The 17684-nt window shown below is 50.3% G+C and overlaps 1 protein-coding gene across 3 annotated transcripts in view; it reads right to left on the bottom strand.

The window, feature by feature from the left end:
- Zbtb17 (zinc finger and BTB domain containing 17) overlaps positions 1-17684 on the bottom strand; it is a 29370-nt gene that overhangs the window by 4252 nt on the left and 7434 nt on the right. For 2 of the 3 annotated variants that reach the window (XR_007352236.1, XM_015485654.2), the window contains exons 2-5: positions 1960-2166; positions 1219-1407; positions 431-571; positions 33-158 (exon numbers count right to left, since the gene is read on the bottom strand). Coding sequence is in view for 2 of the 3 variants with exons in the window: in XM_015485654.2 (XP_015341140.1) it covers positions 33-158; positions 431-571; positions 1219-1407; positions 1960-2166 (663 nt within the window). In the remaining variant the exon portion in view is untranslated. Of the gene's footprint in view, positions 1-32; positions 159-430; positions 572-1218; positions 1408-1959; positions 2167-17684 lie in introns of those variants that run through there. The other variant, XM_048816270.1, reaches the window with a different exon arrangement.

Genomic DNA, 17684 nt, shown 5'->3' with positions numbered 1-17684 from the left:
GGGGGGGGGGGCGGAGGCAGTGGGGAGGGTACCTTGCTCCGAGCTCTCTGACAAGGCGGCCTCAGCCTCTGCAGCAGCCATGCCGCTCGTGGGGTCTGGCTTGAGCTCCACGGGCAGGGGCTCTCGAGGCGCGTCAGCCCGCTCTGTCTGCTCTGCACCTGGGGGGAGGGGACAGCACCAGAGGCTGGATTAAGACAATCCGTCTAAGGGCCCTGGGGGTGGCTGTGGCCCAGGAGAGGCCCCAAGCAGCTCGTGACTCTGCCTGGCCGGACAGACTGCACAAGCCACAGGTCTGTCGGGGAGGTGGACTCTAGAAGTGCGGAAGCCTGTCCCTGTCCAGGCTGCTGGCAGGGGATGGGATAGCCTTCTGACTTCCTGCTGCCCACCATCTCCCACCAGGCAGCCAGCTGGTCCCCAGATCACAACTCACCGCTGGTGGCACTCCCAGCCTGGCCGCCCCGCTCCTCTTTGAGTTCTCGCCCTGGGCCTGCAGGTGGGCTGCTCCCTGCTTGGTCCAGCCTGCTCAGCGTGGCGGCAGCAGCCTTCTCCTCTCTGGCTCTCTTGTCCCCTCCTGGAGATAGAACAGGACAGATTTGCCATTTCCCACCAAGTGCCCACCTGGGGGGCGTGGTCAGGTATCCCAGAACTTGCTAAGCTCTTCTGGGTCCTCCCTGGGGACACATCTAAACAGTGGTTTGTTCAGTCAGTGTGGTCATTGGACACATCATTCCCCAGGCGCCAGTGCTGTGCCTGGCCGCCCGCGGGCACTGGGAAAACAGCAGCAGCAGTTTCTGCCTATGGGGGTGCACCGACTGACAGCCCCCATGTGTAAGTAGGATGTTGACCATGGGAGAGGAACAAGGTCCCCTGAAAGTGTAGAGCATTTGGCCCACAGCAGACAGCCAAGGGCTTCTGAGGACGTCAGGGGAGAGTATAAAGTGGGAAGTGGCGGCTGCAGGAGGCGTGGGAGCAAGCCCCACCCACGTGCACGGGCAGCCACCTAGGTGGCTCCCTGTCCCCTGCTGGCAATAAACTGGACAGGGCAGCAGAGGGCCCTTCTCAGACAAAACTGCAGCCAACGCTCACCAGCTCCCCACAGTGGAGGAAGGGCAGATGAGGAAACTGAGACCCAGGGAGGTGACCCTGAGTTGGAGGCAGGCTTTACTGAGAGCCAGAGTCTCAGGCTGCCTGTTCATAACAAGCTGCCTGTACTCTGACCTTCCGCGGTCAAGGCCTCTGTATGTTCCCCAGCGCTGGTGGCCGGCTCGGCGAGTGACTTGAGGGCATGGCATGCTGTGATGACATCCTGCATCTGGAGGAAGTTGGCCACGGCCAACACATCGTCCACGTTCTCGGGGCTCAGGCTCAGCTTAGCTGTGTACATGAATTCCAGCACCTGCCCCAAGCCTGCCAAAGATAGGAAAGCCACTGTCACAGACCCACCTCAAGGCGGACACCAGCAGCCCATCCAGCCCTCCACTCAGTATGGCAAGGCCAAGGAGTTCTGAAAAGCTGAGTGGCAGGCCATCGCCTTCTCCTGAGCTGGAGGGTGGGAAGCTGGGGTCAGCCCAGCAGACAGCCTCCCAGAGGGGACAAAGGGTGGGAAGGCCACCCTGCACGCTCTAGGCCCAGGCACTGCACTTCACCGCTGGAGGACTCTCCGGTCCACCTGTGTCAGCATCAGCTTCCTTGGGGTTCTGCCACCACCGCCACCTAACCTCCAGGCCAGGCTCCTGATCTCTGCAGGTCTCAGTTGCTACCTCCATAAAACGGGAGGGTAACACCTCGCCCCATACCCCTCGCTCTGTTATGCCAGGCTGGGAGCCCAGACCAGGACCCGTTCCCTCCTCAATCCCAAGGCCTACTTCCAGCCCGCGTCCTGGCCTCCCTGGCACCACTATCACCCCACTCCTAGCACAAAAGGAGTCCTCGACAAGTCGCCCTGACCCTGTGGGGTACCTGCCGCGTTACTGATGTCCAGGTGCACCACGTCCTTCTGGTCCACAAAGAGCATCTTGAAGTACTCGCTGCAGGCTGCCAGCACCGCCTTGTGGGCCTTGAAGTCAACACCGTCCACTACAAAGGTGCAGTCACACAGAAGCCCCAGCTGCCGCTGCTGGTTCAGCTGCTCCAGGACGTGCTGGCTGTGCTGGGGGAAGTCCATGGCTGCAGGATGCCAAGGGCCTCTGTTAGCACCAAGAGAGGCGCCAACACCCTCACCCCACCAAGCTGCCCGATGAGACTCGGGGAGGAGATAGAGAATGAAACCAGGGCGAGGCACTTCTCCCGAGATGGGGCTGGCTCTCTGCTGAGTCGAGATGGGCAGAGGCTCCCAACTCCAGGTCCACCAAACAGGGATGTTCCAAACCAGAAAGCACCCAGGGTCCAACACCAAACACTATCCTTGTGTCTTACCAGATGATGATGTTAAAGAGTCACAAAAGCAAACAACAAAACCCTGCTGTTGTGATTTTAACGAAGAAAGGACATTGGTCAGGTTAACATTTTCTACGAAAAGAATATTACCACAAAATCTCAGAAAAAGACGGATGTCCAACAGGGCCCATTTAGCCTTAAGACCCTTCTACTTTGTGTTTTGTCACAGACAAGTGAAATGTCTTGGGAAAACAACAAGGTGGCCCTTGTATCACTTATCCTTTTAGTTCTGCACTGACTAGGTACAGAGCTCAGTCCCTCTCCGACCGCACCCACGGGCTCGGGGCAAGCTCCCTTGCCCTGCAGAGCTGGGCCCTCTAAGCAGGGCTTGCTCAACCTTTCTGATTCACAGACTCTGGGAACTACATAAGGTTGAGGAGTCACCTGCCACCAGAAACCTCTGACCTGCTGACTTTCCCAGGAGAAACTGGAACTCCAATCGTGATCCTAAGAGCTGCTGGCCTGGCTAGTTCCTCTGTCAAGGGCCTCACTTAATGCCTGGAAATCTCACAACCATCTCAAGAAATGTGCTCAGAAAAATTCCCTGGCCTGGAGCCCAATTATCATGAGCTGCACAAACCATGACTAAATAAGTATCTAAACTAGCTCGCCTGCCACCCAGCACTGCTGCAGGGTCCACCTCAAGACCGGCAATTTACCAGGAAAAACAAGCAGGGCTTCCTTTCTAGAAAGGAACAATTTTGGAAAGTTTCAAAATAAAACCCAGCACCCACTGCGCCCACACTGTATGGATGAGCAGGGAGGCTGTGGTGCCAGCCCAGGATCTCAACAGTGCTGATGGTTGTTTACCAGCTGCTCTAAAACCGGGTCTGAAACCCAGCAGAGGACACGTCTGTCAGAGCTGCTCCTGGGCAGGTGAGGAACCTCAGGGCTCTCTGCGGGGGTGCGGCAGCTCTGGCTGTTCCCATTACACCAGCCTCACGGGAGAGTCACTGTGCTGCAGCCTGGAGCTGCGGGGACCATGTGTGGCTGGCTGCTGGGATGAGCTGCTCCGAAAGCCACAAGTCAGTGCTGCAAGAGGCCGAGGCCACTCACTCCATGGTGTCTGGAAACCTCATAAGTAGGGGTATGTGCCAGCTGTGGCAGTGCACACCTGTAATCCCAGTGACTCGGGAGACTGAGGCAGGAGGATCACAAGTTTGAAGGCAGCCTCAACAACTTAATGAGACCCTGTCTCAAAAAACCAGAAAGGGCTGGGGAGGGGGCTCAGTGCTAAAACACCCCAGGTTCAATTTCCAGTCAAAAAAAACAATCACAAAGGCTGCAATGCAGCAGCTCAGTGGTAGAGCATTTGCCAAGCATGTGTGAGGCCCTGGGTTCGACTCCCAGCTCTGCAAAAGAACCAAACAGAAGAATATGTCTCCTGAGCTCAGGGCGTCACCCAACAAATGAGGCAAAAACATGGCAGTTGGGAGGGGCCCACAGCACAGCATCACAGCCTGAGTGGTGAGTTGCAAAGACCTGGACAACCCACTCTGTCCCCTCACACAGGCAGGGACCCTGCTCTGACCCTACCAGTTCTCCCACCAACGCCTGGGCTGGAGCTGAAGCATCTTCAGGGGAGAGTCAGAGGCTGCCTGAAGGCAAAAGGTGGCAGCCAGCCTCCATGCTTGCTGAGACCTCCCCAAAGCAAACTAGCCGTGGCTGCACAGGCCAGTGAGGGCAAACATTCTGCAGGCTTAGGACATCTCGTAAAGGCACCTCTTCCTCAATCCCTGGGAAGAGCCAGCTCCCGCTGGTGACCTGAAGGAATGCAGGGGAGAACCGCAGCTGCACTGGCCCTGAGCGTCAGACATGGTAAAGAACCGATATCCAGTTTCTAGGCTAAGTGCTCTTGCTGGAGTTCTGAGGCCAGGACCTATTGTGGGTACACAACAGGCAAGAGGCACATGGAACCAAAGGCAGGAGGCAAGGACAGGCCCGGGCCATGCTGACCTGAGAGTGGAACAGGCATGTTAACAGACAGGAATGTGCAGGTGTGTGAGCAAGTCCTGGTCTCAGATCCCAGTCACCCTCTCCCTCCTCCAGGAGCCCCAAGTAAACCACCTGTCAAGTGCAGAAAGAGGGAAACGAGGGTCCACATAGGGCAGAATCCTCAATCAGCTTCACAACTTGTACATGAGGCCCACACCCAGCTTTCCGTGCAGGAGGCCTGGCTTTAGGAGTTGACCTGAAAACTGGGCTGGGAGGCGGTGTCTCCCGGGCTCAAAACTCTTGCAGAGCAGCAGCAAAACCCCTATAGGACACAGGGGTTCCGAGGTCCCACTGGCTGGGGCCTGAGGAAAGAAGGACCCTCCAGCAGGAAACTGGCCTGCCTTGCCAGGAAGATATACAGAAAGACTGCTGGCCACAGGAGCAAAGGCCTGCTGGCTTGTCTGGGACCCAATGCTGCAATGAGCTTTTGTGGTCTCACATGGAGCTCCTGGGGAGAAGGTGTCAAAGCCCAGCCAAACTGCCTTCCTGAGCTTGAAACACCAGCGGGGGAGCTAGGTGTGTGCCCTTGTTTTTAGAAGACCAGTAGAGGCTCCCAGGATAGGGTGGCTGGTGGCCTGTCCCTCTAACTCCCTCCCTCCCTCCTGGTGCACATACACTAAAATAACTGTGTGACCCACACACCACTGCGCACTGACGCCAGCCCGCCCTTCACAGCAGAACGCCCACCAGAGGTGGGATTCTCCCCAAATGCGGGTGTCAGGAGGAGAAAAGCAAGGCGTCTGATTCTTCCAAGGCTGTTCCAACAGAGACACCTACAAGGAGTCAAAGACAGAGAAGAGAAAGAGGAATGGATAAAAGGGAGGAGAAAGAAGCAAGAGGAGGGAAGGGATGGCAGGAGAGGAGAGAAGTCAAACAGGGAGAGAAGACACAGCAGGCTCATGTGAGTAGCAGCTCAAATAGATGCCCAGCACATCTGTGAGGAGCCCATGGTGTGACAGCAGCCATATCCAAATGATGTCACCTGCAGAAGCAGCCCAGTGATCTCTACAACTGAACAGCTCCCTCCCCCAGGACACACCAGGGAAGGTGAGATGCTGCTGACCTGGTCCTTCTCCCAGAGGGGCTGAGCGGACTAGGCAGCAACCCACCTCCGGATCCACAGGCCATTCACAGGAGGACACCAGGACAGCCAAGCTTAGAGAGGCAGGGGAAAGGGCAGAGCGGCAAAGATGATGGGTCACGCACAGGACCAAGAGCATATGTAGCCCTGTCCTGGGTGCATGCATGAAGGGTCACCTCAAACCAAAGCCACAGGAATAAGATCAACAGCCAGTCACTCCCCACACTACCAGGCCTGCTGTCCTTCTAAGTGACAGTGACGAGACTGCTCCATCAGAAGGCTGCACCCACCAGCCACCCTGGAATGCAGGTCTTTCACTCAAGGACAGGTGCAGGGACCCCCACATTCCTCTCCTGCTTGACTGGTGATAAATGTGGGTGCTAGTCAAAAGTACTTCTAAAGTTATACTCCATGTATATATAATGTGTCAAAATACACTCTATTGTCATGTAGCTCTAAAAAGACCAAATTTTTAAAAATGGAGGAACGATTTTAAAAAATTAAACTCAAATCGTGGCTCATTTGTTGAAAGAATATTTTTTTTAAATGTCTTTATTTTATTTGTTTTTATGTGGTACTAAGGATCGAACCCAGTGTCTTACACATGCTAGGCAAGTGATCTGCCACTGAGCTACACCCCAGTCCCGAGAATGTTTTCTTTTTTGCCGGGCGCAGTGGCACACACCTTTAATCCTAGAGGCTCAGGAAGCTGAGACAGGAGAATCTCAAGTTCAAAACCAGCCTCAGCAACTCAGTGAGGCACTGTCTCTAAAGAGAATACAAAATAAGACTGGGGATGTGGCTCAGTGGTTGAGTGCCCCTGAGTTCAATCCCTGGTACAAAAAAAAAAAATCTTTTTAAAACAATTTGCCTCAGGAGTCTTGAAAATTTTGATTCTTTCATTTATATGAAATACTACTGAATTTTTAAAAAGCAGATTTATAATAAATGTACTGGAAGTTAAAAAAAAAAAAAAAGACCCTTTGTACTGGAAGTTAAAAAAAAAAGACCCTAGAGCCTTTCAAGCCCCATGTCTTCCTTTTAGATGCAGAAAATGCGTCCCCATACAGCCAGAGGAATGAGAAGTTGTGGCCCAATTGTGTATACTGTCAAAAATGCAGTCTGCTGGCATGCATAACCAATTAGAAAAAAAACTTTAGAGCCCCCAAATGACACCTGGCTTCCCAGGAACCTCAGCCACTCAGACTGATGTGACTTTTCGATGCTAAGTCCTGACTGCAATCAAGTACCATTCCCCAGTGCCGCCTCCACTGGCTCAGTTTTTATCCCTGACTAATGGGCCAGACGGCAGGGTTCAGAGCTGGGTGCTCTCCTGATGACCAACAGCGTGACTGGACCCAGCCCTGGGGACCTCATGAAGAATTCTCTGGGACACCTCAGTGTGTCTTCAGACAGGCACAATGGACATTCTGTTGATCAGAGAATTCAGACATGGACAGATGGGCCCTGACTCTGTTCCTCCATCCCTGCCAGGGCCCCCTCACCTCCTACGGAATTGGGATGGGTCCAGCAAGGACTCTAGCAAATAGGGTACAACCAGATCTGGATCTTAAGGTGCCTGAGGACCTGGCTGCCATGTTGCTGGGGAGCCCAAGCTCTCCTGTTGGAAATCACGAGCAGTAGCTCTGAAGAAGACCTGACCCGGAGAGGCCATGCGACACACCAGGGCTCTGGAATGAGAGAGATGCTTTCCTGGACCTCCCAGCCCAGATGCCCACCAAATGTTGTCGCATGAATGACCTCAACCATCATCCCAAGATGTTAAACAACTGCCCAGGAAACCCACAAACTGTGAGAAATATAAATCACTGATGGCTTAAGCCACTAAGTTTGGGAGGTCTGTGCATCAAGGGACAACTGAAACAGACAGCAAAGCAGTCAAAACAGTGGACCAATCAACCACAATCCATAGGAGGGCCCCTCTGCTGGAGAAGGGCAGTGGGGCTCTTCTGAGGCACTGGGCACATTCTATTACTTTGCTTGGATATCTAGATGCATAATTTAAACTCAACCTGGGGCTGGGAATGTGGCTCAAGCGGTAGCGCGCTCGCCTGGCATGCGTGCGGCCCGGGTTCGATCCTCAGCACCACATACAAACAAAGATGTTGTGTCCGCCGAAAACTAAAAAATAAATAAATAATTTAAATTTAAAAAATAATAATAATAAACTCAACCTGTACGTTCCGTGCACTTTCATATGCAGACCTTTCAAAATTCAATGAAAAAACAGTTCAGTTGCAGACTTGCTCCAGCCATGGCATGGGGCCACATGCAAAGACCAGCTGCTCCGGTCAGGGCCCAGCAGCTGCAGGATGGTGAAGTTCACCAGAGCTACAACAGCAGAGAAGGTGCGCCTGGGTGGGGCCTGGGCATGGTGCTGCTGAACCGCCTCATTTGCCTTCAGGCCCAAACCACGCACAGACTACCTGTGAGGAAGGTTCCACTTGGATCATGAAACCCACTCCACGCAGTTCAATAGGTCCCTCCAGTAACAAAATGGCATTTAGAGTGTCCTCAACATGCCCAAAAGAACAAGGCCAAGCAGGGCACACTCTGGACACCAGAAAACTAAGAATGCAGCCATAGTGAGCTGTCAAGTTCCACGCTGCTGCCTCTGGGAAGCAGCAGGCCTGGAGCTCCGCCTGCAGCCTACCATAGGCAGGCCCTGGCAGTGTCTCCAATAACAAGTGGCCTACGGGAGGATTTAACACATTTGTTACAGGGACAAAGAATGGAGGTAGCTGGTCACTGTAGAACATGCCTGCAATCCCAGCAACTCAGGAGGCTCAGAAATGTGGATGGCAGGATCAAGGTCAGCCTTGGCATCTTAGTGAGACCCCACACAACTCAACAAAACCCTGATTCATAATAAAAATAAAAAGGGCTAGGGATGTGGCTCAGTGGTAGAGTATCCCTGGGTTCAATCCCCAGTCACTAAAAAAAAAAAAAAAAGCACAGCCAGGAAAGGAAGACATTACATGTCAATGAGGAGGCCCTCTACTCTCCCTTCCTCCTCACTCTGTCAGCAGCTTGAGGTAGCTTATAAGAATTTGTATATACCAACACTTGACAGTGGTGCATGGCTGTAATTCCAGCTACCTGGGAAACTGGGCAGGAGGACCACAAGTTTGAGGCTAGCCTAGGCAACTTAGCAAGACCCTATCTCAAAACAAAAAGGGATGGGGACATACCTCAGTGGTATAGCACCTGTGGGCTCAATCCCCAGTGCCAAAAAAACAAAAGAACAACATAGGTAAAAAGTCAGGTATAGGACCCAGGGCCTGGTGTGTTGTCAGCACTCAACCAACTATTGTCACCAGGAGGCAAGAGATGAAGAGTGCAATTTTCTTTTATAAGGCCAAAGACTTTATCAGATGATTTCTATGTCCCTTTTATACCGGATGCCTTAGGGGTAGTCAATAACTGTATGATGACTCCGCCCTGTTAGAAAGGCATAATCATAACCCATTATTCCTTCTAAATGCAATCTGGGAAAATCCCAGAACACCATTAGCAAGAAAAGAGGGAGGGAGGGAGTCCAGGGAGGAGGTGCTGAGCAAAGAGCCACTCAGAGCCACTTTCTCTGCTGGGAGGCACTTTACATCAAGCAGCTGTTCTGCTAAGCGCTCTGCGTGCAGCGACCTCCCCAGAGTACGCAGAGACCCCACAGAGCGCAGCTCCATCTGGAGTCGAGTGGACACCTTTCAAACATGAAACATTACCCAGATTATTAGCAAGCACTCAGCCAAACTGCCACACAAAGGGGCACCATTAGGCCAGGAAACAACTGGCCTACCACAAGAAGATGCTGAGCTTCACATCCATAGCCTCTGGTTCCCACAACAGGTCACGCCCAGCTCCAGCCTCCACAGGAACACAGCCAAGCCTGTCCAAGTGCCCTGAGGAACCTGAGAGCAGGTGGGAGAAGTCACCTTTGGGCTGCCAATGACTTGGCATTCCTGATCTTCTAGAAATACAGGTGGGTCAACAAACTCAAGCCAAGGAAATGGAAGTTCCAAGCCAGCCTTGTGACCTTGAAAGCTACCCACCCAATCCACCACCCACCCAGGTAACAATCTCTCCCTTTAGGTGTGACCTGGCAGGGAAGCAAACAGCAGCCAACCCAGCCTAGTGGGTTGCCCAGCAAACACTCTTCTTATATTAAGATCGTGTAGGACGTGGGCACATCTGAGCTTTCCTCCCCTCACCCCCAGCCACAAGTACTGAGAGCCTGAAATGACACTGTGCCACCTCATCTTCCTGCCAGCATAGAAAGCCCACTGTCAGGTGTGGGTGTTTATTTCTCCCTCACAGCTGCTCAGAGCACTAATCCAGGACCCTGCTCTAAAGAAGTTACAGATGGAGGTGACAAACAGACCTGGAAGAGAGCAGAGAGCAGGCCTTTTTGAGTTGTGTAACTCAATGTCAACATTCCCTAGACCCTTATGAAATGACAATTGTGGGGGCTGGGGTTGTGGCTCAGGTAGAGCACTCGCCTCGCACGTGCGAGACCCTGGGTTCGATCCTCAGCACCACATAAAAAAATAAACAAGTGTTAAAAAAAAAAAAAGAAATGACAGTTGTGCTTTGGTACTTGTTAATCAAGTGAACTGACAAAATCCACTCTAACAATGAACTTCTGAGCTATCAATCACAAGCACATCCATGTGCACTGTGGTTTGGATGTCTGCCCCCTCCAAAACCCACACTGAAATTTAACTGCCAAGGTCAAAGTATAAAGAGGAGGGGTCCTTAAGAGGCCATCAGGCCATGAAGGTGCTCTGCTTTCCTGCTGGATCAATGCTGTTACAGCAGGAGTGGGCTCCTGGCAGAAAGGAGGAGGCCCGGCACCCCTCCTCAGTCTTGCACCCCCATTTCCTTCCCACTTCTGCACAGGAAACTGCAACTCGGAGGCCCTCACCAGATGCTGGCACCTTGATATTGGACTCACCAGCCTCCAGAACTGTGAGGGTTTTTGTTTTTAAATCACCAGACTGTGGTATATTATACGCAACACAAGACAGACTAAGACGATGGCCACCTGAGAAACGATTCTACATGGTAGGTGGGAGATGTTCCCAGCACACAGAGGGCCAGAGGGTGACATCCTTACTCCCATCTGCTGCGCTGCCCCTGGGGCTCTGCAGCCACATAAAGAGCAGAACAAAGACTACCAAGCTGCACAAGCACTGGGAGAGCTTCTTCAGCTCGTCTGAGGTGCTGAGTGAGGACTGTGAGCCTCACCGGGAAGACAGTAAGAAGTCCATACAATATGTAAAACAGTATGTTCGACCTCCCAGGTGCTGTGGAGAAAGTTAGAGCAAGCTGAGAGGGGAGGGGGCAGGTGGGGAGGGAGTCAGCGCTGGCAACAGAGGGCTGAGGGCTCCCAGCTCTGAGGGGCACTCTGGACTGGACTTTCCCCTCAGTGCACTGGAAGGCCCTGGGAGAGCTGAGAACACAATGGTGGCATTTTCAAAGGGCCACTTTGACTGCAGCAGGAGAGAGACTACAAGGGGGCCAGGGTGGAGACAGGAAGACTACACAGACCACTGCAGTGGGTGCAAGAGATGGTGGATGGTGGCACCCTCACCCAGGTGGCAACCGAAGTGCTTGGATCAGGGTTGTGTTTGGCTGAACCAACATCATTAGCTGACCCAGTCGACATGGACTAGGAGAAAAGGGAAGGAGTCATGGGGACCTGGAGGATCGGGCCTGAGCAGCTGGCCGAGCTGAGGAAGACTGGGGGAGTCTTCCATGGAAGAGTCGAGCTCTGCTGAGGCCAGCCCGTGCAGACAGTGAAGGGCGCAGACACTGGATGAAGAAGGGAAAAGATCAACAGATTCGGGATCCAAGGGCGAGCGCCTGAGTCCTGCTCTATCTAGTACCTGACCGAGTGACTTCAGGCAAGAGCTTTAGATGGCTCACCCATAAAACAGGAAAACCACAAAAAGATGATGACCGAGCACTCGCCAAGACGAAAGGCAAACAGGAAGTCTGCCCAGGCCTGGCAAGAGTGAAGCCAGATACTGCGCCTTCACACAGGCCTGCAGTGAAGGGAAGGTGAGCCCATAAAGCAGAACGAACCAGGCACTCGAGGGAGTGCTCAGCCAGTGAAGCCAGGGCTCACCTCCCACAACACCCCATCAAGCCTTGCAAAGGCAGCCCGGCAGGAGAAGGCGGCAAGGGCTGAGCCTCACCCTTGGGACCATCCGCCCAGGAGAAAGACAATCTGATGAGCGGGTGACATGGCACCTGGCTGCATCTAAAGAGACGTGTGAGCAAAGGCACCAAGGCTGTGCAGGCAGGGGAGGCATGAGCCACGGAGCAGGAGCATGACAAAGATTGGTGGGCACATGGGGGGACCAGGTGCAGGTGTGACTGCCACACCAGAGCTAGATCGTCCTCTGCAGTTGGTGAGCAGAAAGCAGAGTGGAGATCAGAAGCACACAAGCAGGCTGGGATGCCCACAGCACTGGACCCTTGGGAGGGGAAAAACAACAGTGTCCCACTCCTGCCCCACTAGCACTGGGAGGGTCCAGCCAGGACCTAGAACTCAACACACTCTTCCATGGGTCTGAGCAGCCTATAAGAGGGGCCTCCCACAGAGGACCACATGACCGGCAAAGGCCAAGTGCCTCTTCCGGTGGGGGTTCTAACACCCTCAGTGATAGTCAGCTCCCTCCTCACAGAAGCTGGCCATGCTGCTGTCCAGGCCACAGCCAGGCCAAGAGTCACAGCTCTGACTTACACTTGAGAGAAGATACCCACACCCACATCTCCAGAGGGCGCAGGAGCCAATGGTAATGTACTTTTTTGTTTTACCACTTGTACATACTATTAAAAAATTAAAACTGAGGATGTTAAGAAGGAAGAAAAGAGATACAGAGAGAATACCCTGAGTCAGGGATCTAAGTCCTTCATTTCTAGCCACTATAAATCCTTTAAGACATTTTCTACAAGACCTGGTGACTAAAAATTTATCAATAGGAAAAAATTTCTCATAGAGGAAATAGAAAAGTGCGATTTGCAGAGAATGTGTCACTTAGGAAACTCTGAGTAGAAATGCCTTCAGGGGACTCCCCTAGAGAACAGCTGGCACCCTCGTTTTCAGGCCCACATGAAGCCCTGTGATGCTGGGAGCCGGGAGCTGTGTACACCCCAGGCTCACAAGCCTCAGCACCAGCCAAAGCCTCCACCTGTCCATCCCAGGATAGGTGAGCACCTCAGGCAAGAGCACGTGCACCTCGAACCTTGACTGGTGACCTATAAGATGGGGATGACAGGAAGTTTCCTATGTGGTGGAGTGGCTCCTGGCCGTCGTCATCATTACTACCCATGCCAGCAATGGGAACCTGCTGCTCTGATCCTGTCCTCTCTTCCAAATGTGGATGTAAAAATCTCATCAGGTCCAGGTGCCCATCTCAGGTGAAGTTTCCACCTGCACTGAGACCAGGAAAAGGCCCAAGGGATGCTCACTCTCCTGGCTCCACGGTAATGAGGTTTTCACTGAGGAGACAGAGCGTGACAATCCCAAAGAGAGAGAGCACAGCAATTCCAAAGGAGGCACAAGTCCTGTGGCGGATGGAGAAGCCAAGCCAAAGAAAAAAGGAGGTTAAATACAGACTGGAAATGGATGGAGGAGGACTTCAACATGACACATGCTCTTCCCTCGACTGACTTTCCCTGAGTTTGTATCCTCATTAGGATTAGGTGACTGCTAAGGTCCTTCAAGTGCTAAGATTTAATAAACGCTGAACAAATGAATGCTTTCTTTAGTGAGATTACAGATTACAAAGATATGAATTTTAAGTATAGTAGATATCATGTGAATGACAATAAAAAATTAGCTATTTACCTAGTACCCAGCAGATTTTTTTCATTTAAAATTTTTCCTACAGTATGAAAAACTTCCAACTGTGAACATGAACTACATAGGACATAAATACCAACTATGAAATATATGATGGATGTCAACATCAAATGTTACATTTATCATTCCAAACAGGATTAAACTAAGTAAAGATTTTGTAAAACTTAACTGAGAAAGACTAGGGGTATAGCTCATGGTAGAACACTTGCCTAGCATGTGTGAGATCCAAGGGTCAATTCCCAGCACCACTCACACACACACACACACAAAAAAAAAAAAAAAAAAAAAACCTGATTAGGAAATCTAAACAAGTAAAAAGATATCTTAAATATTCTGGGGATCTCAAAACCTTAAGTTACACCTACATAAAAAAATGGTCAAGAACTTGATGTCTCAATTTCCAATAATTTCTAAAAGGCACAGGGCTCATCAGATGCAGATGATGCAGATGATATAATATGGTAGCCCTACAGATAAGCAGAGGCTGGGCCTCCATACTTGCCCTGGAACTAACCATGCTACTGACCTCTGCCTTCTAAACCCCACCACCTATGAACACCCCTAAGCTGCGGGAAGCCTTGCAGTGGGTGACCTGCAACCCTGGCACTCTGTCAGCCTGCCACTTTGAAGTGCAAGCTTCTGAGAGAAACTCAGAAACCACCCATGTGCTGCCTAGCTCCTGGTCCTAAAACAGTGAGAGCAGGAGAGAGTTGAGACAGACTCCAGGACCATGCCTGCTCTGAGACAGGCAGGTTGGTCAAGTTAGGGGCTGCTGCAGTGAGCAAGACCCACAAACTATGCTTAGGGTGTGAAAGACTAGAAACCTAAATGTGCAGTTTCATTCAATTTCCACTCTTCTCAACTTCCTGAACACAAATATCAATGTGAAGAGAATGTTTCTAGCCCATGCAGTAAATACAGGGCAATAGCCCTGAAATACAAAAGGCCTTTGAAACCCAGAAAGGCCATGTCCACACAAAGCTACTCACACCAGGCTACTCAAGAGGCTGAGGCAGGAGGATCTCAAGTTGGAGGCCAACCTGGGTGACTCAGCAAGACCCTGTCTCAAAATAAACTAGAAAGGGCTGGGGGTGTAGCTCAGTGGTACAGTGCTTGTCTGGCATGTGCAAGGCCCTGGGTTCCATCCCCAGAAAATGGGAAAGAGAAAGAGAAAAGACATCATGAGTCCTGTAAAAGAATGTTGGTGGGGGCTGGCTCAAGCGGTAGCGTGCTTGCCTGGCATGCGTGTGGCCCGGGTTCGATCCTCAGCACCACATACAAACAAAGATGTTGTGTCTGCCGAAAAACTAAAAAAAATAAAATATTAAAATTCTCTCTTTAAAAAAAAAAATGTTGGTGGAACAGTGTGACCGTGCCCTGAGAAAACTCGGCTCTTGGCTCTGCTAGTAATAAGCTCCCCATACTAAACACTCAAAGGAAGTGACTAGCAAGAGAAATCTGTAGGCTCCTGTTTCCCAAGGGCAGTGGAGAGGTCACTGCCAACTGAGACCACAAAGAGAACAACTGCAAGAGCTGCTGGGGAACAGACCCACAGAACGCTTCCCACGCACGTGCCACCTCAACAGTGCTTACAGTGATCCTAAGAAGGTGGCATTAGCATGGTCACCCCACTGTACAGATGAGCAAACAATGGCTTACAGAGGCTGTCGCCTGACCTAGATCTGCCACCATGTCCAGATTCATGGCCAAGTCTGTCATACTCTAAAAACTGTGCTCCTTCTACTGAAGAACAAAACTTTCGTGGCTCAACAGATCCTTAATCAGTCCCCAAAGGGCAAATTCTGCCATGAACAGGTACCTGCTAACCCCTTTCCTTGTACTAATGAGTGTTATGAAATATAAAATCTGATATTTAGAGTTTGCTGCTACCAAATGAAATACAAAATTAAAACCACAAAACATCTGAGTTTCTGGAAGCACTGCATGCCAGGGCCAACTCTTACCCACAGCAAACAGCTACAGAAGCTGAAGAAACGATTATAAAGTACATTTGTAAATGCATCACAGAAATACCAAATCAGTAAGCAATACAGAGACGTCAAATGAAACTAAAAGGCTGGAATCTAGAGAGCAAGGGGCGCTCTGGAGGCTGGGTACGAAGAGCATCCACGGAACTGAGCAAGCGGAACGCCCCACCCCACCAGGAAGGAGGTCTCATGGGACCTCGGTGGGAAGAAGGCTGCACAGAAAACTGCCTCCTATCCTGGCACTGAATGGAGGAGGGAAAAAGCTTCCCCACCAATGTGTAACCATTAGCCAGCCCCCAGATGGACGACAGTTCAAAATCTATTTTTTTTAACAGCCCAAATTTATAAATTATAAAAGATATTCCTCAGGCAGATGAAAAGTGATCCAGAAGGAAAGTATACGATGCAAGAAGGAAGGAGAAATAATGAAAGTCGTAAATAATAAGTGGACAAATCTAAACAAATACTGAACTAATGATGTCTTGTAAATTTTTAAACAGAACTAAAACACACACCTACAACATAAAAGTGAAGGATGATCCTGGACACAGTGGCACACCTGCAATCCCAGCGACCTGGGAGAGGGTCACAAGTGCAAGGCCAGCCTCAGCAACTTAGCGAGACTCCGTTTTGTTTTGGTTTTTGAACCGGGGATTGAACTCAGGGGCACATGACCACTGAGCCACATCCCCAGCCCTTTTTTGTATTTTATTGAGAGACAGGTCTCACTGAGTCGCTTAGTGCCTCACTAAGTTGCTGAGGCTGGCTTTGAACTTGCAATCCTTCTTCCTCAGCCTCCCGTGTCAATGGGATGACAGGCACATTGCACTGCAACCAGCCCAAGACCCTGTTTTAAAATAAAAAATAAAAGGACTAGAAATGCAGCTCAGTGGTAAAGCACCCCTAGATTCAATCCCCTATACTGGGCAGAGGGGAAAGGGGGAGAGAAAAAAGAGCAAGTGATAGAAATTAAAGTGTTCTAAGGCCCTTAACTGTTTGAGTGTAAGATGTTAATAGTGACTAAAATTAAACTTTGTAAGTTATGAAATTCAAAGACATACTATGTTCATGGACAGGAAGGCCAAATAGGTAGAGTGGCTCAGAGGTAGAGTGCTCACCTAGCACGTGCAAGGCTCTGGGTTTGATCCTCAGCACCACATAAAAATAAGTAAATGAAAAATAAAGGTACTGTGTTCAAATACAACTAAAAAAAAATGTTTAAAAAAAATGTTAAGGTGGTTATCCAAATTGATACATAATAAATTCAGAGAAACTTTAATAAAATATTGTCAAAAAATGTTACAGCACTTGACACACATGATCTAAAATGAATATGGGAAAACAAAGGCTCAGGACCTTACCTAATATCAAGAGTCATTATAAAATTATAGTGATTAAATCAATCTAGTATAAGGACACAGATAAAAGATAGTAAAAAGCCCATGAAGCTAGACCCAGTGGTGCACACCTGTAATCCCAGTGCTCAGGAAGCTTAGGTGGGAGGATCATGAATTAAAAAACAGCCTCCACAATTTAATAAGACCCTAAGCAACTTAGCAAGACCCTGTCTCTAAAAAAGAAACAAAAAGGACTGGGGATGTGGTTCAGTGGTTAAGTGCTCCAAGGTACTCCCCCCCCCAAAAAAAAAGAGCTGGGCACAGTGGCGCATGCCTGTAATCCCAGCACCTTGGGAGGCTGAGGCAGGAGGTTCGCAAATTCAAAGTTAGCCTCAGCAAAAGTGAGGCACTAAGCAACTCAGTGAGACCCTGTCTCTAAATAAAATACAAAATAGGGCTGGGGATGTGGCTCAGTGGCGAGTGTCCCTGAGTTCAATCCCCAGTACCAACAACCAAAAAAAAGTCCACGAACAGACCCACACATTTGTGAACACTTAATATATAATAATGGGTACTGATGACGGTACAGATAAAATTTGAGGAAAAGGATACAGTTTTTTAATAACTGGTACTGGGACAATTTGGTACTTCTTTTAAAAAGTGAAAATGAAGTCGGCCTCCATCTCACACCATACAGAAAAATAATAATAAATGGATTAAAGACCTTAATGTAAAAAGCAACACAATAAAACAACTGGAAGACAATATATGGGGAAACACCTTTACAAACTCAAGATAGAAAGTTCTTAAAAAGAAACAAAAAGTGCTACCTATAAAAGAAAGAAATGATAAAGTTAAGAATTTCTTCTCATTTCCCACCCTCCCCTAGATGTGTCCCCTCTCCTGGCTCCGGGAGACTTAGGTGGATGACAGCCAAAGGGATCACCACCTGTCTC

Source organism: Marmota marmota, unplaced genomic scaffold (genome assembly GCF_001458135.2).
Source record: "Marmota marmota marmota unplaced genomic scaffold, marMar, whole genome shotgun sequence".
NCBI classification, from domain to species: domain Eukaryota; kingdom Metazoa; phylum Chordata; class Mammalia; order Rodentia; family Sciuridae; genus Marmota; species Marmota marmota.
This window is presented reverse-complemented; position numbering and strand designations above follow the sequence as displayed.